This window comes from Chinchilla lanigera, unplaced genomic scaffold (genome assembly GCF_000276665.1).
Source record: "Chinchilla lanigera isolate Chin_1 unplaced genomic scaffold, ChiLan1.0 scaffold00106, whole genome shotgun sequence".
Lineage (NCBI taxonomy): Eukaryota > Metazoa > Chordata > Mammalia > Rodentia > Chinchillidae > Chinchilla > Chinchilla lanigera.
The window spans coordinates 1,697,444-1,724,193 of record NW_004955507.1 but is presented as its reverse complement, the minus strand read 5'-3'; the positions used below and the strand labels follow the sequence as shown (position 1 = coordinate 1,724,193).

At 43.3% G+C, this 26,750-nt stretch overlaps 1 protein-coding gene across 23 annotated transcripts in view; it reads left to right on the top strand.

Moving 5' to 3' along the window:
* The window catches only part of Sorbs1 (sorbin and SH3 domain containing 1), a 226,481-nt gene that overhangs the window by 124,854 nt on the left and 74,877 nt on the right, over positions 1–26,750 (top strand). For 6 of the 23 annotated variants that reach the window (XM_013506183.1, XM_013506188.1, XM_013506177.1 and 3 more), the window contains 6 exons: positions 3,538–3,564; positions 3,684–3,796; positions 14,241–14,385; positions 18,408–18,437; positions 24,004–24,173; positions 26,505–26,568. In XM_013506183.1, the coding sequence (XP_013361637.1) occupies positions 3,538–3,564; positions 3,684–3,796; positions 14,241–14,385; positions 18,408–18,437; positions 24,004–24,173; positions 26,505–26,568 (549 nt within the window). Of the gene's footprint in view, positions 1–3,537; positions 3,565–3,683; positions 3,797–8,674; positions 9,389–10,002; positions 10,372–14,240; positions 14,386–18,407; positions 18,438–24,003; positions 24,174–26,504; positions 26,569–26,750 lie in introns of all 23 variants that reach the window. The other 17 variants (XM_013506186.1, XM_013506184.1, XM_013506189.1 and 14 more) reach the window with 7 other exon arrangements.

Below are 26,750 nucleotides of genomic sequence, written 5' to 3'. Positions count from 1 at the left end.
AAAACACGTCACTCCATATACTTTCACTTATTCCTCATGTCTCAAGAAGAGATCTGTGTCCACGTCACAGATGAACTACTAGGTCATTGGATTAGGATTTGTGGTTAATAAGGCAAAGGATAAAACACACAAGGTAATCAGATGCCAAAATGATGATCCCTTTAGAGTACCTAGAGGTTTGGAAGGACAGTCACACCTCAACTTTCCATAACACATTTATTTGACAGTGTCACTTGAATAGAACCAATGGGGAACCAAAAATAGGCAAAATAATGTGTCCCCAATTTGGTGTAGAGTTTACAACTTCCATGGAATAGCCCATCACTCAGAACCTGTTGACATTTACTGTCTTTATAAACTTAATACAACTGAAGAGTGATGTGAAAACGTGGGACCAGAAATACCAACTTAGGAAAGAGGATGGCAGGGGTAGTGAAAGTGACGGAGAAGAGATCGGCATGGTGTATCGCCCGTGCTTTTGGTTCTGCTAGCTGTGAGAATTTTTTCTGGGCCAGCCATCTGCAACGAAGCACCAGTGAGCGATAAATGTGGTTATCTGATCTCTGGTTGTTCAGCACCCTTGTGAGGATTATTTGGGCTAAGGATTATTGTTATTATTATTTTTTTTTTGGTTTTTCTCCGGTACCAGGAACTGAACTCACGACCTTGCGCTTGCCAGTCAGGCGTTTTGCCACTGAGATAAATCCCCAGCCCCTAGGATTATATTTTATAGATGAGAAAAGGCGTTTTTTTGTGTGCTTTACAAACTTGACTCTGGTCACATAAGCTAGTACATTGCAGTGATGTGAGCAAAACGTAAGACCTTTACATTCTCCAACTTTGTGATTGTGGGGAGGAGAAAAGATAAGTAGCTGAACTGTCTATAAGGGAGTAGCAGAAGTGTGAACAGGCAAGCCACTAAGAGAATATATAACTGAGGCATTTTATAAAAATTGTCTTTTGGAAGAGGGGGGTAGATACAGTTATTTTTCTAGAATGAGGACTTTTTTTTTTGAGTGTGGCTTATTTCAGTGGCTTTTAAAGTACAGACTGTGGATAACCTACATATTGTGGGTTACCTGGGAATGTCTTAAAGTACATGTTCCTGGGCCTTATCTTCCTGCATCAAGAACACTGGGAGTGGGTTCCAGTGAAGTGTTTTTTACCAGGTGTTCGCTGTGATTCTGAGGCAGCTCGACCGCTGCTGTACATGGTTGTGAATCATTCAAACCTTTACTCCTGGCTTGCATTTTGCTCTGAAACTTGTTTGATCCTATTGCCTCCTTGGGATGTAACTTTGCTTGGTGGCTGATGTGTGGATGTCAGCTGTTGGTGGTGGCCAGGATGCTGCACTTGGATCTGGGCTGGAGACCTGGGCTGACTGCTTGGTTCCCTCATGTGTGAGACTGTGTGACTTTGGGCAGGTCAGTTGGCCTCCCTCTTTTCCATACATGAAGTAAGATGATTGCCGACCTCGTAGAGTTGGCATGCACATTAAAGTGTTAAATAGGTGTACAAGTGTAGCAGTGGAAGGTGTCAATAAATGTTTGTATATGTCAACTTGAAATTTGACTAGAGAAAGTCTATCTCTAGTTCCTGTGAGACCCACTTCGCAATGGAGGCTTGGGCTATGAGAGCTGCAGTGTTAGACACCTTTGTGTGTCTCCATTGCGTGAGACCAGCAGATGCAGGTGGGGAGGAAGAGGAAGTGCAGGTTTGGCTACATTAGAGATTGGCAGTTATGGCCCTGAATAAAACCTAGCCCATGCATGCATTTGTTACAGCCTTTAAGATAAGAGTGGGTTTTTACATTTTTAAATGGTAGAAAGAAAATTCAAAACAAGAGTGGCATTGAGTATCACATAAAAAGTATATGAAATTTGAATTTAGTGTGAATAAATCAAAGGATATAGGAGAATAGTGGCATTCACTCGCTCACGTACTGTCTGTAGCCACTCTGGCTCTGGGATGGCAGAGTCAGACGCAGCCTGAGTGTCCCTTCTTCAAAGTACTTGAGACCAGAAGTATTTTGAATTTCAGGTTTTTTCCTTCAGGTTTTAAGTATTTGCTTATAAGTAAGGAGATATGTTAAGAAGAGAACCTAGGTCTAAAGTCTAAACAAGAAATTAATTCATGCTTCATATATACGTTATACATATTGGAAGGTTTTCAAAAATAGAAACACTGTTTTATCATTGTTTGTTCTAATAGTTTTTTTGCTTTGTTTATGTGGTGATGGGGATCGAACCAGGGCATCCTGTTGGGTAGGGGCACTGCTCAACCAGGCGGGCACTCTATTACTGAACCGTAGCCCTGATCGTTAGGGTACTTTTATGTGGTACTTTTAGTGCACTTGCTTTTTGACTGCAATCTAACACAAGGTCTGTTGTGGAAATTTTGACTTACGCCGTCATGTTGGTGCTGAAAAACTTTCAGATTTTGGAGCATTTCACATTTTCAGATTAGGGCTGCTCAGTCTCTATTGTGACTGAAACCATGCAGCCCACCAGACCTGAAATACTTGTTATCTGACCTTTGTGGAAAAGGCTGATGGAGCCCTGGGCAAGATGGAAGATACAGAATTCTAGAGACAAGAGGTGATACAGAAGATGATGATAAATAGCAAACGTTTATGAGCTTTGCCAGGCACTGTGCTAAGCATTTCACATGCTTTAGGTCATTTAATTCTTATAACAACACAAACAAAATAGGTATATCATTATCCCCATTTTTCAAACAGACAAATTGAGGCTTATAACTTGCTCAGAATCACAAAGCCCATAGGTGGTGGAGCTAGGATTTGAATTGAGGTCTAGCTGCCTTGCCATTTGCACAGCTAACCAGTGGGCTGTGTTGCTTCATGCTGCTGGTGGGTCAAACTGAGAGAGATTTAGGGACTCCGAAATGCAACATGCAATGACTAGGAAGGCTGAAGGGATACAAGGCTGCCTTTTAGCATATGAATACTCAGGAAAGGTGACTAGATTTTGAATGTTTATTGGCTCATTTGATGGAAAGAAGAAAAGCAGGAAAAGAAAAAAAAATCCCATAAAAACAAACCAAAAAGAACAGTATATCATAACAGATACCCCCGGGCTTGAGTCATGTTCTGCCAACTAGTATAGCATAGCACCCATGGAAAAATGACCTTGCCATTTCCTCTCCAGGGTCCATTGTAGAGCCCAGCCTGTCATCAGGGAGCGCCAGCTTGGGGAAGGGGAGTGAGGGTTAGTAGGGACTGGGCAGTAGAAAGTTCTATTGCCTTTTTGTCTGTAAAATGAGAATGTCAAAGAACAATTGTTTCTTCATACTTGTGAATGTGAGCCTTGTGTTTTCAAAGGTCAGTGCCAGTGAGCACATCATGGTTTAGAGTGGGTTCCTATGGTAATCAGGCCATCGTGACTGAGGGCACTTTGTGTCAGACAACAGGGTACTGGGTTTTCATCCTTCTGTGTAGCTCATGCTTATTTCCGTAAATGTAACTGTTTCTGTTTTTTCTTTTTCTTCTTGTTGTCATTCTTTCTGCCCTACACATAGATCTGGAGCCAGAGAATCCTTCAGCAGGTATGGTTTCTCTTGTATTCTTACTATCCCTGCTTTCTAACAGGGACCCCTGAATTAGAGGGAGCCAGGGGACGTTCCCTGTGAGTGACAAGGTTTTGGGTTTTTTTCTAATCTCTTAGACGAGTGGAGGCCTTCTTCCAGTGCTGATGCCAATGGGAATGCCCAGCCATCTTCACTTGCTGCCAAAGGCTACAGAAGTGTGCATCCCAGCCTTCCAGCTGACAAGCCCCAGGTAGGCACGAGCCCACAGGCAGGGTGGGAATCAGTGGGTAGTATTTGTTCACTTATCTTTTAGCCTAGACAGGTGACTTCCTACTTGCTCAGATGATCATGGAAATAGCTTTCAATCAACTGAAGAAAATCTCTGTGGGGATTAGAGTTACGAGGAGAGTCATGGTCAAGAGCAGCAGAGGCGTGGGATGAGGTTGGTCTCTACCAGGATTTTGGAAATAGGCCTGATGTTTTCTAGGTTTGATATGCATGTGGAAATGTGCTAAAAGAGAGAATTCATTTAGATTGAATAGGAAAAAAATCTGAGTTTATTTTTATAAAACACTTCAGAATGTAATATTCAAGAGAAGACTGCTTCTTGTGTTTACTTCATTAATTTTCTAGATTGAGCTCTAAGAGTTCAAGCAACTGTATCCACACAGATTATTATCAGGTAGCTGTGGCCAGACTCTAAATCCAAGAGCCCAATCCTACAGATAGAAGTTGAAAGGGCAGCACAACCTCACTTACACATCCCAGTTCTATCCTGCAACAGAAAGTTCCCCAGAGCTGTACAACTTGGAGTGGGGAAAATTTTCCTTAGGGCTTTTCTCCTAGCTGGTTTCCCAGTCTTTCTTCCTTTCCTTCCCTATTGATACACTGCCACTTTGAGGACAAGGATGGACAGTGTTACAATTCAGGTGATCTATGAAGAACATTTTTACATAGAGCAGCCACTCCCATGGAATGGAGCTCTTTTCTCTTAAAGAAAGTGGTGCTATAGTAAGTTTCTGAGTTCTGTCCTGGGAGAATGCTCATAAGTCAGATTTGTTAATAATCTGACAAAGTGAAGCTTATACAGTATACACCTGTGAAAGTGCACAACTTGAACATTCATAAGTCAGGGCCTTACTGTACTCATGCTTGCAGTATGTATTCTTGTCATGGTCCTCTTTCCTGTGCCTCCCCCTGAAGGTGTTCCCAGAGCTCACAAGGAACTTGGAATTTCCACACATCTTTCCAGCTCCCACCCCTCTTCTCTAGTGATTCTTTGGCTCCTTCCTATTAGGACATAACATTGCCCTGGCCCCTGCAGTGAAACCAAGTCAGAAATGATGTCTTCCTTCTTTTCTGCTGACCTCTGTCTTCTCAAGCTAGTGTTGGGGTCTTGTCTGTCTTGTGTGCTACAGCACCATTAAGGCTTTTCCACCACCGGCCGTGACTTACCTCCCCGAGTCCAGCCTGTGCATCCAGAGCCCCTGTTAGAACCAGGAGCTGTGAACGTGCCTGGCCTCCTGAAGTTCTCGCCAGACACAGGGACTTGGGAGGTTACTTGTCTGTTAAATGACTTGCCCTGGTTTTCCCGTTTCTGAAACCTTTTTGAATGGTCAAATGTGGCCAACATGCTTTCTCCTCAGCCATCTCAAGAATGGACACAGTTAGCTCTGACGAGATTAGAAAGCAGTGCTGATGAATTCAAAGGAAATGTAGAAGCACATTGTCTTCTGTCATCACTGACTTAGCTCATAGGGTAACTCAGTCATTCCTTTTGGCTTTGTACCTACAGTGATACTGTGGTTCATGGATTAATTTGTTGTATGATTTTGGAAAAGATGGCCATGTTTGTATTTGTGTGGGAAAGATGGCTGTGGTCATGTTTGTCATCAAGTGCAGCATTTGCAAACAAAAACAAAATCTTGCCAAGTGTTTCTGTTTGGAAACCAAATTGTTTGCAAGCAGAAACATTACTGAACCAAGGTATTACTGCGCCTTTAAGAGATCACTTTAAAAGCATGGGAAGTAAAGACAAATTTCTTTTAGATACACATTAATAATAGCTCATAATAGCTTTATTGCATACTCTGTTGTGTTCAGATCACTGTGCTAATAAATATTGCCCTTAAGGAATTTATTTTATTTATTTTAGTGGTACTGGGGATTGAACCAGTCTTTGCACCGAGTTGTATCCCCATCCCCACCCCAACTTTTTGGAATATTTTATTTGGAGACAGAATCTCACTAAGTTACTGAGTTGGTGAGGCTGAGCTCAAACGTGTGTTCCTTCTGTCACAGCCTCCCAGAGTGCTGGGGTTACAGGTGTGAGCCACCACTCTTAGCTTCTTAATAAGGCCAAGCATCCTAAGTAGGGTATTTTCTTATCTGTCACTCAATTTTTTTTTTTTTTAAGTGGAGCTTCTTAAAGGGAATGTGGTGAATGGCTAATATAATAGTTTTATTCTGTATATTCAGTGTAAAGTTGGTCAACCAAATTTTAAGAACCTTTAGATCATGCATTAATTTTTAGATCTATTTTCTGAATGTAAATATAACTTCTCGAATATATAGCCATTATCAGGTTTATGAGTAGGTTGTGGCTTGACAAAGCCGTGGTAGATTGGGCTGGGCTAGGCTGGGCACCTCCCTGGCTTTCAGCTCTCACAACCCTGTGCCCTGAGTATACCTTATAGGGATGAGCTGAGGTTTAGGAGACCCATGGGCCAGATGGGAACACTGTGTCCTGCAAGCCTGGACTTACTGCCCTCCTCCCTGCAAGGAAGAGGGAGTCAAGTCTTCCCTCCTTGTAACATCATTATCATCATGGTCATCCACAGTGGGAGTGTACGTAGTTCCTCAAACTGTATAAACTGAAAACCAGATTTTTCAAGAAGCCTCATCTTTTTTCACTGACCACCCTTTAAATAATAAGTGGAATTTCCTTAATAGCTAATTGGGCAAGAATACAAACTGCCTGTCTGGTTCCTACACTGTTCACAACAAAACAAAAAGTAGTTCCTTCTATCTCCCATCTTCTTTAGGGCTAAAAGAAGCCCCATGACAGGAAATCCTTTGGTTCTGGGTGAATTGTGAACACTTTGGGAAAGAATCCCTTCTTCAGGGTCACAGCCAGGAAGGCTCATGCCTGATGTGGTAGGACCCTGGCACCATAACTGGCCACAACCGAGTTGAGTTAGAAACTAATTGAAACTGATTTCTATCTTTGGACAAGAAGAAATCACATGTAAAATAATGTGAGCTCAAAGTAAAAGTAAATCTGAATCCAAATCAAAGAGGCCTTTTACTTAACTTTCAACAACCATTATCAGCTTACCTGGCAGTCCCTTTGGTGCATGCTAGTCCAAATGCTTTGTCTTGGGAGGGTACTGTATATATACCCAAAGTCCCATTACAAGTTCATGAACCAAGTGAGTTCTTCTGAAAGGTTTTGTTCTTGCTTTGTACCAGAGAGGGGCTGTTTATTTTGTATTTTTGTCTGATATATATGGCTATATTCTACTGATACCATTTTGGACACTAAAAACAGGTCAGGCATTGACTTAGTTGAGAATATCCAAATAGTCCATCCAGATTATTTTTAACTTGAGAACTGAGTTACAACCTAGAGGGTAAGTTTGAAGAAAAGCTAAAGGATAGGTTATCTACTGTTTCTGGGTTGATATTCTAATCCAAAGTCATAAATAAAAAAGTTCCCACCTATTTATATTCTCTGAGATCCGTCCCATTCCATATGTACTCCACAACATACAAAAGTAAAACACAAAACAGCTCCAAGATAGACCCAGACTCTGTACCCACACCTTTGTACCCTCTTAGTTTTTAATCACAACCCATTTAATAGCATTGACCAAGCTCTAATATCCCTTACTTATGCAGTTTGGAGGAGGGTTCCGGGTTTATTCCAGTGCTGGATTATCTGTAAAGGTAGAAGACAGTGAAGAATTTCTAGGAACATAAGCTTTCTTCCTCTCACAGTCTCATGCCCAGGTGAGCTGATTGGCTGAAGAGGCTCAGTCTGGAGAGTCACACTGCTTGTTGGCTCTTGGCCCCACAGAGACCCATGGAAGAGTGGTGTTGAGGGAAGAGGCACGAGCTGTGAATTATAACTTTGTAACTCTGAACCTGTACTCATAGCTTTGGGTTGAGCTGTAATTCTGAGGTTGATCATCCTCCTCTAGAATAGATTCTAGTGGTGGTTTGACTCTAGTTGAAATTAGATGTACCAGGTAGAGTATAATCCCATAAGCCAAAATATGAGCACAGTACCTGGTCCCTTTTTCTGTGTGCATCAGAAATGGGAGGTTATGAACTAAGTGCTTACAGTTTCATGGTTTCCTCCTTTTATTTTGAGTGGTTCTAGGGATGAAACCTGCTATCTTTGTGCATGCTAGGCAAGTACTCTACCATCAAGCTACATCCCTAGCACCTTCATTTTAATAATTATTTCCATCACACTCTTTCCCTTGAGAAAAGAGCACATGTGCATCAAAGTCCTTAGTGTTCTTTTCTTAGTGAACTTTAACTTATTATACTATGGAACTGAGGGCTAAACCTTAGTGGCTCCAGAGAGATATCTGTTTCTTGTAAATACAAAAAAAGTATAGTTCTTTCAACTCTGCTTTTCCTGAAAGAAAAGAATGAAAGGCACTCAAAAGAGTTTAATGAACTTCAAATTTTAAAGCAAAGCCTTCAAGAGAAAAGTCTTGAGGAAGGGCTATTTCAAGGGAATGGAAGCTCTGGGGCGGACTTCCCTGGCACTTGGTTGCCTAGGCGTCCTGGAGTAAAGAGGTCCACGAAAACGCAGCTAACCAAGGACTGGGAATGAAGGTGATATAGCTGGTTTCAGGCTGGCTCAACCTCCCTGAGGTGTGAATCAGACCAGCCTTTCCAGGTGAGTATGAGCCAGTCCTTGGCTTGCCCTGAGGAAAACTGTAGGCACCAAAGGGAGACCAGCTGGAGGAATTACTTTAATGTGTCAAGAGTTTTTATTGTCTTCAGATCATGTTATACTGTTGTGTCTAATGGCCACCCTTCTCTCCATCTCCCCTTCTCTTTGTTTCTTTTCTCCTTGTTTTGGTATCATGTCTTAAAAATTCTACTGAAGGATTTCTCTCCACGCCCTCCTCTCCCTCCAGAGGGGCGCTTTGCATGGCAGACTCCCACCGTCGGCAGTACCCATAAAAACTCCCTATACATGAGCTCACCAAAGCCTTACATCCCACTCAGCATCCCCAGCCAGCAGAACCCCTCACAGCCGCAGCCCATCTCTGTCCCCCTGGCAGTTAGACCAACTCACAAAGATGTGGTGTATTCTGGTCCCTTGCTTCCGGGTTCCACGTTCTGCAGTGCTTTATCCAAACCCCAGCGCCACTATGCAGCCACAAGATTAGTTCCTAATAAGAATGTGAGCTCTAACCCACGTCATGAGGCCACTGGGAATAAAAAGATCAGCAGCTTATATGTACCTTGTTTATCCAATAACATTTGCTGGGCCGCCTCGGAAAACTCTCATGTTGCACGTGACCCGGCCAAAGACACTCCCTTGGAGGCTGCAGGCACCCAGGCACCAGCTCCCAGCCTTGTCCCCCGCACAGCCAGCACAGGAAAACCACCTCCTGTTCCTCCTCCTGACCTTTCCAAGCTATTCTTTGACATCCACAAAGATGCCGGTAACTGTGGCGAGCGTCCCTCTCTGGGGACGTGGGCTTTGTTTCCAGATGCAGTGAGACCACCTGTGCTAGGCCCCCAGGTTACTTCTGATCCTGAAACACGGAAGAGCAAAGAAATTTACCTTTTGCAGCCAAGTTGTCCAGCCAAGGCAAGAAATTAGGAATGTTTGTGTGTCTTCTACAATGTTTCTTTCGAAACTGATGTGAGCGGCTAATATGTTCTCTGGACTTCCTTACCTTGCCTTTCCTCATTAATATTGTTGCAGCTTGAATCTGAATTCTTCTTTCTAAACACAAATCTCTGTCTGTCTTCTTCTCTCTCTTTTCTGTAAGTGCAAAAGTATGCCGGAACATGGAATCCATAGACTAATAATGTGGTAAGATAATGGAGTGTTTATATTTTATGTCAAGGTGCCAAAGAAATAGTATTTACTGCCAGGCTTTCACATCCTACAGCGGTTTTGTGGGGTTAAACACAGCCTGCCTGCCTGTTCTCTTGTTCTTTCTCTTTCTCTCTCATGAAGTGTTAAAAGAATTCAAAAATAGATGGATGGAAAGTAAACTTGGATGGAGCTCCCTCTGTGTCATGGAGTATCAGGAGGCCAGCTGGCCAGCACCAACTGTCTCATGTACTCTGAGGAAAGGGCACCGATTAAATATTTCTCAGAGTACATCACTGCATGTCCACTCGCAACTGTTTAAATATGGAATTCATTCGTCCCTGCTGTACCCCTTTACGTAACGACCCCCTTATTTCCCACAGGATGCCACTTCCTCCAGCCCAGCTCAGCCTGAGGTAATAGTTGTCCCTCTCTACCTGGTTAATACTGACAGAGGGCAAGAAGGCACTGCCAGACCTCCAGCATCTCTGGAGCCACTTGGCTGCATCCACACTACCCTGGTGACCACCCCTGCTGCCTCACCTCTGACCTTCCCGACTCTAGATGATTTCATTCCCCCTCATCTGCAGAGGCGGCCCCACCACAGCCAACCAGCCAGTGCTTGTGGCTCCCTTCCCCCTGTTAGCCAGACACCACCATCCTTCTCACCACCACCTCCGCTGGTCCCTCCCATTCCGGAGGACCTCCACAGAGTCTCCAAGCCTGACCTCACGGGAGCTGTTTCAAGTACCGTAAGCTTGCTGGACCTCCCTCCCCACAGCTTTCCTGAATGTCTGCTCCTGGCAGTAAATCCCTCTTTCTCACTGAAGTACTAAGTTCTGAGGAAAGTGTTGGCCGTTGCTGTGCTTGTGTGATGATGGGACTTGTGTCTGCTGTCCCTAGAGTGCATGCTTCCCTTGTGTGTCCCTGGGTGGCCTGTGGCTATTCACAAGTCTCTGGGGGCCTCTTTTTGTCCTGTTGAGAATGCGCATCTTCCTGAAAGAGCTTTGTCTTCCCTCTGAGAAAACATCTGTGGCCTTCACTTTGCCTAGTCTTGCTCTTTGTAGGCCAGACAGATGAAGTGTTAAGAGCTGAGAAAAGCTGCAAAATTATGCGGGGAAAGACAACACAGGTGTGGTGCTGCAGGACAGTGTACCAGGGAACAGAAGGGTGTCTCGGGGAGGAGATGATTAATATTCTGTTGATTTTGTGAATAAACTCCCTTTTATAACAGAAATGATAGAGACCAGGGTAAAATCAAAATTAGGCAGTGAGGTTTAATTGGGCAAGTGGACTTGAAAGCCTTGTGCAGATGTTAGGAGTTTTCGAAAGACAGACAGATGTGAGAGCCTCTAAGGAGGAGGCTGAGGGGCCTTTGAGGCACAGGGTGCACCACGTCAGTGGTCTCAGCAAGTTAAACTCCCTCCACAGGTGGGAAAGCCCAGCTGCTTTAGAGAAAAGACTCAGCCAAAGCATTTGAGTTTCCTTTTTCTTTTGAACCCTGGGAATTGAAGGACTCTGAGGAACGTCAGTGTGAGCTATAATATGGAGATACTGTGTGTGGATCCATTTATGCGGTTGTGGGGATTAGTCGGGCTGAGTATCGGCACAGAGGATGTGACCGGTAAACATTAGCTGTGCGGCTGAGGGCTTGCCCTAGCAAATGAGGAGCCAGAGTCACTGTAAAGCAACTGACTAGTTAATAATTAGTCACTGAATTTCTATCACATTCTGAGCCTTCTGCCAGGTACCACAGATGCACCTGTGAACTAGTCAGGGCCTCTGCTTTCAAGTGGATTTGGGGGCTTAGTGTATCAGTTCTGAAGGTGAGTGTACACCTAAGGGCCAGGCAGGGAGGTCTAGTTTATATTCCTAGAGTTTCTGATGGAGTGGATTTGGGGAGGGGCCTAGGATTCTCACCTGGTCTTAAGCATCTCTGTGGGTCCCATGTTGGGGCCCCACAAACCCCATTTTGAGATACAGTGAGCTTGTGAGTTATGGATTTGGCTTATGAAACTAAATGACATTCCCACTGTGTGAAGAGGTATGCCTACAGAACTGGCCCAAACGGCTTATTAAGCTGAGACCATTCATGCAGAAAGCAGTAAAGAAACTTCTTACTTGGCTTATTAAAGAAATTATAATCAGGCGTCAGGCAGACCAAAGCTGAGACTGACTGTACTTCCTGGCCAGGGCCTCTTCTCAAATCTCTAGATGTGAGGCCAGGGCCAGGCCAGACCTGATCTGAGGTCTTGGACGTCCTTCTGACTTTGATCTTTACATCTCAGTCCCTGTTGGAGAAATGTGCTAGCTTGTTCCCTTCTGTGCTCTCCCACCATCCAAGCTGAACTTCTAGGTGAATTTGGAAGCTACTCTGGTTTTGAGGGATGCGGGCATCTTACCTTAGGCACAAAATGTTTCTCAAGAGTAGCAGGTAATGTGAGCTGTATTTTAAGTGCATTCATACACCAGAGTAGGAAAAGAACAAAACAAAACAAAATAAAACAAAACAAAACAAAACAAAACAAAACAGAATTACAGCAGTGATAACAGCACTTGGCCAAAGAGGATTGTGTGAGAAGCACTGATTTATATCTTTGGGGCTGGGGATATAGCTCAGCGGCACAGCACCTGCCTGGTGAGCACAGTGTCATGAGTTCGATTCCCCGTACTGGAAAACAAACAAACAAACAAAGAAAACAAAACAAAACAAAAAAGAATTATACACCATAGTAAGTAGTTTTGTATGACCCTGTAATTTATCATTTGCGTAGCTCTAGGTTTTCATAGTGTGTTTGTTTCAAGTGTGCCAGGACATGTGAGTGGGGACAATGTCCTCAGTTTCTCAACCTTAACTAGTCAACCTGGTGTAGACTTCTCAGAAGTTGGCCTGATAAATTCTAGTCTGGCCCTAGGTAACAGTAAAAGGGGAAAAGAGAAACTGCTTGGATTCCCCTCTGAATGAGAATTTTCAAGGAGAGGAGGGCCCAATGGGTGGTGTCCAAGCCATGATTCGAATACCTCATCCATCTGCCACTCTTTGGGAATAAAAGAGAGGAATAAAAATCATGTTGATTCAGTCAGGTTTTCTAAGAAAATTTTTTTTGGTCAGTAGCTGTTCGTGTAATGTTCAGAAATAGGATACAGAGTAAAATTTGTTAAATGTTTAATGCTTATGTGATCTCCCTATACATCACATTGGGCGTGCGTGCTTTAAAGAGCTGTGTGCCTTCTATTTTGTTTCATGGGAGTATTCTGACAGTGTTTTAGATATGTCATGAGCATTTATTAAATCACTGTGGAGATAAATTAGGAAAAGTGTAAATATTTCTTACCTTCTAAATGGAGGCGTTGAGAGGGCACTTATATACAAGGTCACACTGTGCTTCTCAAAGTCTTGGAAAGGGATTTCACTCTCCCACCGCTGCTGCTCATTGCTATCAGTAGTTACGGGAACTTTCAGAAGAGGGAGACTGACCGAGGCAATGTGCTCTCGAAGCCCCCACTGTGTGGCAGGAGCTGTCAAGGGTGCTGGTCACCATATCCTCTCCTCTAATGAGCTGTGTACTCTTGCCGCAGTTGTTAGGTCAGGTGTGCTTTGCTGGTAGATGGCTCATGGTATTTACTGAACATCTGCTGTGTGCAGGACATTGTGCTGGGTGGTGGCAGGAGGAAGGGGAGGGCATGGCCCTTGTCCAGCAGGTGTGTACACAGCAATTGATCTCTGATTGAGCATAATAATTGCTTCAAGAGTAGTTATCAAAATCTTTCTTAAATCCATTTAAGAGTGCCATTTGGCTTTGAGGTTTGTAAATTCTAAAATAGAAAGTTTGCAGAATGTATAGATACGATGGAGGAAAGTTCTCTATCCTCTTACTACATTTCAGGGTCCTATTTTCACTTGTTTCAAAAGACTGCCATTGCCCCAACTTGGAGATAATCCTGTTAGTATTAATAATTTTATTGCTATCTCTGTTCAATAGATCAGATTTTTAAAGTCAGGACTCTCACACATCTTTACTTCAGGGATCGTTATCACTCTAATATTAGAGTGAAAACATTTTCCAGCATGATAGGATAATATTCAGGTGTCAGAAGCAAGCATTAGTAGAATTGCTCAGTGATTTTGATACCAAGAGCAGCTTTCTGAGGGAATCATTACTCTTCCTTACTCTTATATCATCTTATATAGCTTGTCTTCATATCGTCTCACATTTCTCAACACAGTATACTAAACTTCCCTGTTTTTCCCAATTAAACTGGCTCTCATTCCTGGATCACATTTGGAATTGCATGGGTTTTGCATGTTATTCTACTTTGACTTGAATTTGCTTTTTCAGTAACTGGATTGGCCCAAAACTACTACCAGGTAAAAATAATGAATGGTGCTGCTGAGACTGTCAGCAACATTTAATTTTCCTTTCTTTCCTCTTACTAATACAAGCAAGAGAATAAGCATCCCAGCTTAAACTTCTAACTGGAATTAATGCAATGTCTTCTGGACTACATTTCTGTTTATAATTAAAATCTTTATAAAGTCTTAGATTTTTTTCTCTTTAAAAAGCATTAACTCTAGATTTTGTGCACTTACAGTTAGTTACATTGTTTGTTTTCTTTTCAGGGTTCCAGTTCTCTACTAAATGAAGTTTCTTCTTCCCTTATTGCAACTGATTCCCAAGCCTTCCCACCAGTGTGCAAGCCATCATCTGCTTACCCCTCCACCACAATTGTCAATCCCACCATTGTGCTCTTGCAGCACAATCGAGGTAAGGGAACCTCGAAATGTGCCCTCTCCCAGCTCACTGGAGTGAACCTCACTATCCCTTGGTATCTTGGGCAAGACTTCTGTCCTTCAACAGGAATTTTCACAAATCCAGTCCTGGGCTGTCTGCCCCAGTTTATTTATTTCCATGGTTCCTAAGGTTTATCCCAGCAGGCAGACAGAGGCTACTAATTTAAGATGATATCAAGTATCTGTATAAGTTAGCTGGGATAATGTAATTACATATGCCTCACCTTGAGTGTTCATGATCATCTTTAAACCCTAACACCAAAATGAGAAAAAGCCTGTATCTCTTAATTACTTATCATGTGATTTCTGGTGAAGCTTTGCTAAGAAAATCTAGGGTTCTTTTGGTGTTTTTGTTTTGTTTTGTTTTTAAACAAGCTCTTGCTATGCAGTTCAGGCTGGCCTTGAACTCACTATTTGTCCGAGGCTGGCCTCAAATTCCTGGTGATCCTCCTGTCTTAGCCTCCCGAGCACTGGGATTATGGACATGTGCCACTACAACCCGGCTGAAAATCTAGGTTTTTCAAGTAGTGCCATAAGTGATTTAGTTCTTCAACATGATACATTTCTAGGAAGCATAATTTTGACTACCAGATTTAAAAAAATAAACCATATTGGTTAGAAAACTTTCTAAAATATGAAACATGCTCTTGTACCTCTAAAACAGGCTACCAAATTCCTTTTTAGTAACTCTGGCCATTCTAGTCAGTTCTGCTCTAGGCTGTTGCTCAGCTTTGCCCTCTGGGACTGATATTTGTGTGGGTATTTGGTCCTGCACCATGCAGTCAGACAGCTCTGCTTAGAGTTTTTATGTTTAGTTTTTGTAGTTTCTCTGACTGTTTTGGTTGGTTTTGTTGCATTCCCAAAGGGGCTGTGAGGTTTGAGTTATTAATTGTAGACATCGACCTTTCTGCTTTAAAATCCCAGATGGTGATTCTAAATCCCAAGTTTTCTTTTTTGGGATTCCATAGAGGAATATACTGGCCTTTTACAAAAGTCCTTTGCAGCGCAAAATGGAAAGTTTTCAGGCTGTGTTCCAGTGTGGAAGAGGGCTGTTTAGTATGAATTTCAAGGAAAAATGGAGGTTTTCTTATTCTGTTCAGGCTCACAGCTTGGTTCCGAATCTTCCTTTGACTCCCTTTTTGCCTGCTGCTTCATTTCCTCCCCTTTCTTGCCCCTCCCTTCTGCATCAACTTGGATGAGAATGAGACTGGAGTCTATTTTTAATTGTTGTTCATACTAAGTAGTTTTCTGTTTCCTGCTTCTGACTTGAAAAGTAGATGCATAAAACATTTTCTCTCACTTAAAATATTCCCACTCAAATCTTAAATAGTCATTTTAGTGGTTTTATTTTTTGCATCATGTGTGGCTTTCATATTCATTTTCCCTCAGGAGTCTGTGTACTTCAAAAGAAAGAAAGGGTCCCAGCCTCCACACTGAACTTTGTACAAGCCCTTTCTCCTCTCCTCTGTGCCACCCCTTTACTGGCAATAACTCTCCTTGCCCAGAAAGTGTCTGTAATGCAGGACAAAGTGAAATTTTGGTTCTCTATGAACTTCTTTATGACTCATTTAAGAAAAATGTAGTCAAGCAAGTTAATTCCCAGAAGGAAAGACAGTTGCTTTAAAAGTGGGATTTATTCCCAAAGCAACTTAGTTCTTTGAAAATGCTGGTGTCAGCTGCTTTTGCCAAGTCTCTCTGGTGACTCGCTGGGCACAGTTATGACTGTTGTTCCTCTTTGCTTCTTGAACAAATGAGTTCCTCTAATTTACCCAGATACCTTTGGCTCTTGCTTTCTCTTTTGGCCAAGTCCTGCTCTGAGGTTTAAAACTCATAATTACACAGCTTAAGACACACATCCTTTAGAAAAGGACATAAATAATGATATTAGTTTTCTTTTTTTAGAATTAAAGGGTACCTCCCATAAAGAGTAAAACCATATGTTCACTAGCAGGGAGGGCAGGAAGAGTTGAAAAGAATGGGAGAACCTGGCCAGCCCAGCCCTGTATTACTAATCGTAAATGGGGTTAAGGTCAAGTGTTTTTGGCACTGCTTTGGAAATTACCTAACCTGGCATCTCTGCCAGAAACTCCTAGGCTACCCACAAGGACAGTGTGACTATTGCACAGTCTCCCAAGGGAATGAAAACTTTACTCTAGTTTTGGAATTCTGCTTTAGTCATTTTAAAAAAGTTCCCCTTCTCTCCTACTTAGACTGACCCAGGGCATAATATGACAATAATCCCTTGTCTCCAAGCCACCGTCGCCCTTCTGGGAACAAGCAGAGGGGCACTGAGCCTCTGACCCTAGCACTGATAGTTGTGAGCAGCTCAGTCCCTTTCCCTCCTTCCTGAGTTTTCTTACCATATGTACTGGAAGGCAAGTTACATACCATCAGTCTGGGAAGGAGGATTTGAATCAAGAAACTCTCAGGACTGACAGAGTGCATGTGTCCCTTTGCTCGGGGCTTCTCAATATTTATTGTGCTTCAGATCCAGAAGTCTTGTTAACTTACAGTTTCAGATTCAGGAGCTCTGAGGGAGCAAAGAGGATGAAAGTCTGCATTTTCAGAAAGCTTGCCGGCATGCCAGTGCTCCTCTTCACACTGGACAGCAAGAGTCTGGAGATTTCCAGACAAATCTGTGGGCATATGACATAGTCTAGGGATCACTCCATTGTGGATAACTTCTCCCTTTGCTATGTAACACCACTAAAAAACAGCTGCTACTGTGTGTGTGACGTCCTATAATAAGAGACAGGCCATTTCATACCATAGTCTTTCAAATTGCACGCCTTCACTTCTTCTGGCTGGGGAGGGCCCTGCCACCACTCCATTTCCATAGGCTTGGCAAACATATCCCTGGAGATGCTACTGAATACCTTGATGTGATAGACAAAGCAGCTGAGGCCAAGAGATTATGTGGTTGGCCCATTGTGTTGGTAATTTGTTGGCAAAGCCTAGCCTGGTGCTCCACGCGGCTTCTTGTCCAACGTGTGCAAACCCCATCCACACATCAGAAGTGGACATGCCACTTCCACCAGCCTTGAGCTCCCTTGCTGCTCTGTTTACTCCTTGTTCACACTGATTCTCGCTGGAGGGTGGTAATATGGCCAAGAGGGATAGTGGCAGAGCTCAAGGGCTGGCAAATTGCTATTTTTATCTACGTGGCTGCTTTATATTTAGCGGCTGTGGAAGGTAAAGGTCATTTTTGTGTTTATCAAATAGCAAGTACTCACAGGACTGTCCAGCGGCAATGTCGGCTTCCCCTCCATGGGATTACCCAGCAAAATGAGAAACGAAGAGACCTTCAGTGCTGTGGGCAATAGGGGCTTGGTGACTAGGTTGGAAAGAACACTGGAGTAGGAGGTGGGGATCTAGGTTCTAGACTGAGACAGTTTTCAGTCCACTGTTGGGTAATTTGGGCCCCTTATTAGAGGTCTCTTGGTAAATGTTGATTGTTTTAGGATTTCTCAGGTACTCTGGACCCAGCCAGAGTGGTACAAGGACTAAGGCTGTACAATGAAAAAATAACCATAGCTAACTGCTAGGGTTGTTGCCGCAATTTCAGATGTTGTATATAAGATCTCTTAAAACAGAATCTGGAATTTAGCAAGATCTCAGGAGATGGTAGCTGCCATGCTTATAGTTTTCATCACATTTCTCTCAAAAGATATCAAGCCTGGGTTCATGTGAAGTCCTGTCGTGTGGAACCAGAGGACTTGGGGGTTGATCTCATTCAGTGATGAGAACATTTTCCGATGAGATATAAAGTTCTAGAAAACAAAGGCAGGACAAGTCCTGCCAGCACCTTGGAGTGGGTTTTCAGGATGTTTGGGATCCCAACTCTAGCTAGGCTGTGCATTTTAGCATCTAAGCACAAAGGACAGTGAGATTGCTGAAACTAGTACCCTAACTACAGTAGCTATGCCGTGACTTCTTTGTCTTGCCATGTACTATATAAATCTCACTTATACTGTGTCTTCTTTTCTTTTATCATAGAACAGCAAAAACGGCTCAGTAGCCTTTCAGGTAAGTGAGAAATGTATTTATTTACATATTAACCCTTGTTTCTGTTAAGCTGGCTTTTAGTCACCAGCCCATGTGCAATCAGCACAAATTTCTGAGCTCCTATATGTATTGGGATCTATGTTTGTTACTGGAGCAAAAAGATGATGAAAATAGGCATTGTTTCTATCCCCTGGAGCTCACCTCTGGGGCTAGTGAATCAAAATAGTATTCATGTCCTATGGAACTGTGATGAGTGCTGCGATGGTAAAAACAGGATGTACTGGCTGAAGAGCACAAAGGGATGAAGGATGAAGAGCACAAAGCTTTAGATGTAGTGTTCAGGGCAGGCCTCTGAAGAGCTTACCTTTTTGCTGCTTTGGTGACTGTCCTAGGAGGTGATAAGTCTGGGATTGGGAAATGTGGGCAAGTCTGTCTTGTGTGGCAAGCCCAGATGCCAGTAGATAACCCTGGGAAGGTGGGTCCAAGTGAGAGTCTTCAGATCAGCAGTGCCTGAAATTGCTTCTTGAATTTGAGCTGACATCAGGATCTCCTGGAGATCTTGTCAAAGCTCAGACTCCCGGGTCTTGTCTCCAGAGATTCAAGTTTAATGAGTACAGAAGATTGTTTGCATCTATAACCAGCTCTGGGTGGTGTTAGTCTCATCCTCTCTGGTGATGGGACTCTGGGTAAGTAGGTCATCAGGGCCCATGATGGTAAAGTATGATTGCAGAGAGCATCAGATATCAGGGCTCACTCCCTAAGGAAGTATGCAGGTTTGTGCTATGGTGTCAGGGTGAGGAGGGGCCAGAGGTGCTGGCTGAAGTTTTAGACATCTTAGGAATAGGGGAACATTTAGCCATTTCCTGTAGCCATTCTGATTGAAGATCAAAGGAGATTCGGCTTATAAACAACTGAATGCTTGAGTGTGGCCCTTGCTGAATGCTTACTGGATGTGAATTATTGTTACCCACAGGTGCCTCTGTTGATTCACTAGTCATTTTATTGAATGCCTTCTTTATTTTAGGCACAGAGCTAGGTTCTGGGGCTGCCTTAGGGAACTGTGCTGTTCATAGTAGCTAATGGTGTAGTATGACATTTTGTCATCTTTCTTTGGTCATGTCCTTCTTGGGATAATCTGTTGAAGGCAGTAGATTCATTCTTCATAAAAACCATATCTATGTAAACATATATACACAGGTCCATGGGTTTGCAGATACTAATGGACTCCAGAGTTAAGAACCCCTGATCTGACAAATAACTGAAGCCACCATTTTCTCAGCAGCTGCTACATGATTTTTGCATGACTTTTATCCCTCTGCTGTTCCTGTGATTTCTTCAGATCCTGGGTAGGGAGGACATAGGGTTCTCATACTCTCTTGGGTTTATCAGGACGTGGCCACAGGACCAGGACAGGCTGCGGCTGAGTTCAAGGTGCCCTTCACCGCCCTCCTCAAACTGCCACACTGCAGTCCACTTAATTCCCTGGCCCTAGCCCAGGTTGTGGAGGACAGTGGCTCTGGGAAAGAAAAAGTAGAAAGTGGCTCCCGTGGGCTCCTTTCTTTCTGTAGGATTTTGAAAGAAATAGCGGAATGGGTGAAAAAAGCAACCAGCCACACATTAGGAGAGCCAGAGCTGCTCCTGGCTTTCCCTTCTCAGAGTGCTTTGGCACTGGGCAAGTGACTTCACCTCTTTGGCTTCAGTTTCCTCATGTAGGAAATGAGGATGCTAATACTTGCCCCTGCCTGGAGGAGCTGCTGTGTGAGACAGAAGTAGGAGGATCCTTTGTACACTGGAAAGGGCCACATTCATCTGAGGGCTTCTCTACCGTGCTGGCAGGCTCAGCTCTCAAACAAAGGTGATGCTACCACCTTCCTTGGGTTTTGGGACAGATCCACTAATGACTTTTGGTAGAGTTAGACCTAGAGCAGGTGCTCACTAAATTGTTTAAATGGCAGTACCATTCTGTTCAGGAGCTCCCAAAAGAGAGAGAGAGCTGGCTGTGCTGGCGCTTCCCAAACTCTGTGCCTTGGAGCAAATGAGGCTCGCTCGGGGGACTCAAAGGCACCTCCCTCCCTCCCTTTAGCAGAGCCTTCTTTGAGTCTGAATTCTCAAAGAGAGTCATCTGGGAATGGACTCTGCCTGGTTTTGACCTGTGTGGCTCATAATCTCCTTCGAGGACAGGGAGGACGTAGAAGTTAGGGAAACAAGAGTTGGGGTGGGGGCTACCACAGGTGTGGAGAGGCCGACTTCCTTCTCTAGGGAAGTGTGAGCGTTGCTGTCATCTCCAGTTACAGAGCTTTGGGGATAAGGAAAATTTTAACTCTCCTCCTATAAATAGAGGCCCTGTCTGATGTTGCCAGCATCATCATTTATTTAGTGGTCCAAGACTGTCTTTTTAAAAAAACACAGTGTAATAGAAAGAAATGCCCCATTATATGCAGGATTCTTGTCTGCCTAATATGAAATAAGAGCAAGCTCTCACTGTAACATGGATGTTAACAGGTGGCCCTGTCACTGCATGTGACAATTATCACTCTGCGTTTTCACTATATAAGGTAACACTTTTTATTCAAGATCTGTAGTTCATTCCTCCATACGTCAAAATCCACTCAATCAGGAATTACATGATAATAAGCTTTGAAAGTAAAATCATTCCAGGCTAATTTTCTTAGATCAAAAGGACTCCGGCAAATCCATGAGCCATTATCCTGAGTCTTACAGTTAAGTGATTATTGTTGCAACCATCTGCCCTAACAATATTTTTTTTTAAAGAATTATTGTAGGTCTAGAAACCCTTAACAATTCATGTCTGTGGTCTCATAATCTTACAGCGTGAGAGTAATGAGTACCTTCACATACCCGCTGGAGGTGGGAACCAGCTCACCCGCTCCTTCTTGGTTTCACTTAGGGAAGCCTTTCAAAGTGGCAGGCAGTGCTGAGAGTGCCAAATTAGGGGTAGACTCAGAATGCCCCTGTACTTCCTGCCAGATACATGACCTCATGTTGTCATTTCCTAGGAGCATGAGATCTTATCCCGATAAAGCCAGCCTGGTCTAAATCCTTTAAAGTATATGGTGATGGTGCCAGGAATCAGGTTTTTTGAAGCGCTGAGTTGCACATAGAATATTTAGAAATCATTCTGCCCTCACAGATGGAGCATAAGTTTCAGAAGTTTGTTTGAAATTAGGGCAAGGGCCACCCTGCTGAAAACAGTAAAACCTGAGCATACTGACTTCACTGCTCCCAACTTCCCCAGCCTCCCTCCACACACAGATGCCTCTCCCTCTGCCACAAGTTTGCATGGACCCTCAGGTTCTTTTTTTTTCATTTGTCAAAGTCCAGTGGCACCTCAGTTGACCAAAGTCCAGTGTCAGCCTCAGTTGACAAACTTCATTCTTTCCATGATTCTGGCCGCAAATTGAATTAGAGGAGAACTGGATCAAATTTCCCTGTAAAGTCAACATTGAACCTAACTATTGAATTTGATTCTGTTCCTGTCCAATTCGTTAAGTTGTGAACCAAGGCATGCCTGCGCTCTGCTCCTCTCCCCAATCAAAGAGCACTTAACTAATCGCCAGCACATCTCGATGTCCTTTGTTCTCTCTTGGGCTATACTGATAGGACTTTAGGTTCCTCAGGCTTAAACCTTTTGACCTCTGCAGTTACCTGAAATACTCTTTCCTCTGCTGAATTCCCTCCCTACTTTCTGTTTATACATCTGTCCCTTTTCCTGATATCTGGCGCCTGCCCTTTAGAAACTGTTTGCTCTCAGTGTTCCTGTGACTTTCCTCTTGCCTAATCTAATGCCTCCTCTTCTGCTTCAATTTTTGGGTAGGTGTTTTTTTTTCTTTTTTTAACATGTTCAACCACCCACGTCTCAGAATTCTGTCTTGTCTGCTTTTGTGGCACCTTGTATTTCCTGGTTGCTCTCCTATCCCTTGCATGGCTTCCACGTCTGTTTGCTGATTCTTTTGCTTTTTAGCCTGTACCTGTGATATCTCTCAGTGCATGACTTCAGCCTTCCCTCTGTTCTCACCTCCTTCTACCCGCTGGATTCTGACATGGCCTTTACAGTTGCTATCCCTTTTGCGCTGATGATTCCAAAATTGCACTCAGGCCAGGGCGTCTCAACTGGGCTCCCTCCATATTTCTCCAGGGTCTCTAGGATGTTTCTACTTGTTTCATTGTCTTCTCAGAGTTACTGTGGTCCAAATGGAACCATCCATCTCCCCCTCACTTCCCCAACTCAGTTCCCTTTTTAAATCAGTGTGTATTAGCCCAAGATCCAACACTGGAAACCTCGTTGCAGTCTTTGAGGGAGGTGAGTCAGTATCTGGTTCAGAGAGTTCTCAGGTGCACACGAGGCCACATCCAGGCTTGCCCATGTACTCTGCCTGACTTTAAGCAGGGAAAAACTCTCTCTGAGTGCTGGTCTGCTTAACTATTAAAAAAAATGGACAGGTGATAGTTTCTTCCTCATAAAGTTATTGGGAAGATGAAATGAGGTAATCTGTATGGAGAGTTAATGCAATGCCTGGCACATAGTAAGCTTGGAGTAGTTCAGAGGCACGTGAGCATTTGCTTATGTGATTCCCTCTGTCAGAGCACCTTCCACTTCCTATTCATCTGGTTGGTTTCTCAGACAAGTTGGCCCTGAACCTAAATTTCTTAGCAGAGTTATGCTGAATCCCCTTCAGACCTTATCTTCTCACGTTCTCATTGTTGGCTCCCTTGCTCTTTCTGCCCACTGGAATATAAAGTCCATGAAGTCTAAGGATTCTGAGATGTTCACCCTTGTGTCTGCAGGAGAGAACAGTTGAGAGCAGTCAGCAGGTGCTTAGTGTATGGCTCTCCAATAAATGAAAAACATGATGTGGACTTAACAGAGTATGATAAGTAATTGTATGATCTGAAGAGTACCCTGAATGTTCATTAGCTCTCTATAATTTGTAACGTTGAACCAAATTAAACTAGGACGAGCAGCTGGGACTGTATAGCTTTCTGAGTACCTCGGCTTAAATTATCTTAATAAGCCCTATTACGACATTGCTGTGAGCTTGCTAGTAGAAATGTTATTCCCATTTTTGGATGAAAAAACTGAGGCAGAGAAAAGGTAAGTGACTTCCTAAAGAGAAAACGCAAACTTTCCAGTAATTTTTAGCCACCTCCTTGTGGGCCTACCTGCTCCTTTAATTTCTATAATTGTCAGAACTATTTGAATGTGCAGAGCACAATGTGTATACCTCTGCAAAACACATTGTTGGCAAATATTTTTAAAGGACCAGATAATAGATAATATTTTAGGTTTTGCAGGCAGTATAATCACAGCTACTCAGCTTAGCCCTGGTAGCACAAAGGCAACCATGAATAACGTATAAGTGAACCGGCATGGCTGTATTCCAGTAACACTTTAGTTACAAAAACAGGTGGCCAGCCCATGGGCTGTACTTTGCTGATCTCTGCCTTAAGCGACACTAGTTCCGGTTGGGAGTTAGCAAACACACTTCGCCCTAGCTGGATTATTTGGGAGTGTTTTGCTTTGGAGCTGTTAGAAGTGCTTCAGATAACAAGTGCTTTTCATTTCCAGATCCTGTCTCAGAAAGAAGAGTGGGTGAGGACTCATCACCAACCCAAGAGAAACCCACATCACCCACCAGGGCTGCTGAAAAAAGAGCAAAAGATGACAGTAGGCGGGTGGTTAAAAGCACACAGGACCTAAGCGATGTGTCCATGGATGAAGTGGGCATTCCACTCCGGGTATGAATACTGACCTGAAAGGTCCTTCTTACATTTCAGCTGAAACAAATCATGGCAAGGGTGCAGCTCTGAGTGCGTGTGAACCTATGTGTGGGTTATAGAGGCCTGGAAGGGTGGTCCTTGCACTGGCATGAGACCCTAGGAACCAGACCCCCCATTAAACTGTGTTCCAGACATGGCATATAGCAGCTTTTCCCAAAGTGGGTGTGGGGTGTTAATTAGTCTCATGGAAAAGTAAATTTCTTTTTATTTTTTAACTTTTTTTTTTTTTTTGGTACCGGGAATCGAACTTATGATTTTGCACTTGCCAGGCAGGTGCTGCGCTGCTGAACTATATCCCTGGTCTGAAAAAGAAATTTCATGGCAAAATGAAAAGGAAGAATATCTGGGTGGAATAGAGTCAGAGATTTCTCTGCAGCAGAATGTCAAGAGGCTTTGGGCTTGTGAATGTTTAGGGGAAAATGCCATGGGAAATTATCCTTTGTTATTGTTTTGTGGATCCTGTTCAGAAATTCTTGCTCCAGAACTAAAGCACCCCAGAGAATGTGAGGACCAGTGCCCCTGTTTATGGGTTTAGGAAGACGATTGCCCTGGAAAGGAGCTACTCTGTCATTTAAAGTGAGCAGGAAGTGCTAGGTGAACCACAGAAAACATTCGGCCCAGCAAGGCTTGGAGGATAGAGCAGGTCTTGTGGTGACCATACCCTGCTCTTCTCACTGGGCAGGGATGCCAGTCCTCCTTTAGACCCTAAGGGATGCAGGGCAACCCACCCTTTGAAACTAGACTCAAGTGAATTGCATTTCTCTCCATGTGTCCATCAATACACTGGCTGTACTATGTTCCTTTGTGATTTCAATTTGGAAAAAAGGAATTTTTTGTGTGTCTTTTTGGAAGAGGCCAAAAGAAACAGCCATGAACTAAGTTTCAAAAGAACTCTACCCTGGTCCTAAGTAATGCTATTGAAAGCAAATTATTACCAAGAGCAGTCGCAGCTATCATTTGCTGAGTATATTATCTCATTTAAACCTCAGTCATTGGAGTGAGTGATGGATACTAAAATTGTTCCCCTTCTATAGATGACTGTGTTAGTCAGTTTTGCATCACTACAATAAAATAGTCAACTTATAAAGTACAGGTAGCTTTATTTTGGCTTGTGGTTCTGGAGGTTCAAGACAAAAATTGAGTGGCTCCCTTGATTTGGGGCGCTGGGAAGGGTGGCACCTCATGGCAGAAGGGTACATCAGAGTTGTGTTCACATTATGAGCCAGGAAACAGAAAGGACATGTTGGGTCCTCCTTCCTTATTGAAGGCATGCACCCAATGACTTAAGGACCTCCTACCCTCCAAAGGTCCACAGAGCCTCCCAGTACTGCCACCCCGGAAACCATACCTTTAAATATGGTTGCCTGGGAGACATTCATCCAAACCACACCAGTGAGGAAATGGACTCTGAAGGATGATGTTAATCTTCCAAAATAGCACAACCTGGGGCTGATAGCATTCGGCCAACTCCCAAACCTGTGCCCCTCACCATCCTGTTAGGAGGTCCTTCCGATCACTTTTTAAAAAAAATTATTTATTTTTATTTTAAAGGAAAAAAAAACAGTGAAAACAATGGTACAAAATTTCGAAACCAGGTTGTAGGAGAATAACAATGGTTAGTACATTGCCGGACCCTTCTGCCCCATCCCTGTGACCTTGGGAAAATCACTTTGATTTTTCCTCTCATCCTCATCTGTATCCTCATATCTCACACCCTCATATATAAAGTAGGAGTGAAAATATTTGATGTAACCACCTGTCCCCTTCCTTGTTTTATTTTTATCTTAAAAATAATGAGAAAACTACGCACAGTTGTGGTGAGGATGAAGCTCTGGCATTGGATACTGTAATGGTTTACATTTTAATGTATGCATTCTAAATCTGGCCTATGCAAGGTGACTTAGATACTTATCTGCAGAATAACCCAGAATGGGCGGGGGTGCAACGTGATAAGCAAGTATTCTTTGCCTTGCAGCTTTACTTCCGTTTCTTGTAGTTGGCCTATGGGAGAAATCCTCTCTAAAAAAAGAAATTTAAAACATTAACTGTAGACCCAATTCAAACCTGTCTTTGCCCACTTTTCTTTAAGAAATGCATCTTTTTGGCTAAATATCATTCTGTAAATTTTGACTCTTTGTTCTTTCTCCAAATTTTTATCTTTAAGGTACAAGTGTGAGTGAAGTTTGACTTAAGATGTGATTTCTCTGTTTGATTTTGATACTGTAATCATACAAATTCTGAAATATGCCAAAATCTTCATTTTACTTTACCTTTTGCCTTTTTCTCCAGAATACCGAGAGATCAAAAGACTGGTACAAGACTATGTTTAAGCAGATTCACAAACTGAACAGAGGTACTGATTTTCACTTGTCAAAGCTAAGTGCCCATATGTTGACTGGTGGTGTGGGCCTGAAGTCATTTTGTTTAGACTCCAGGAGACTGGGTCCTGCGCTTGGATCCCATTCGGTACCGATCTGCCTGAGCCCAGCCCTTTGCCTTCAGACCCAGGAGGGGTGATGCACCTGTGTGCCTGCC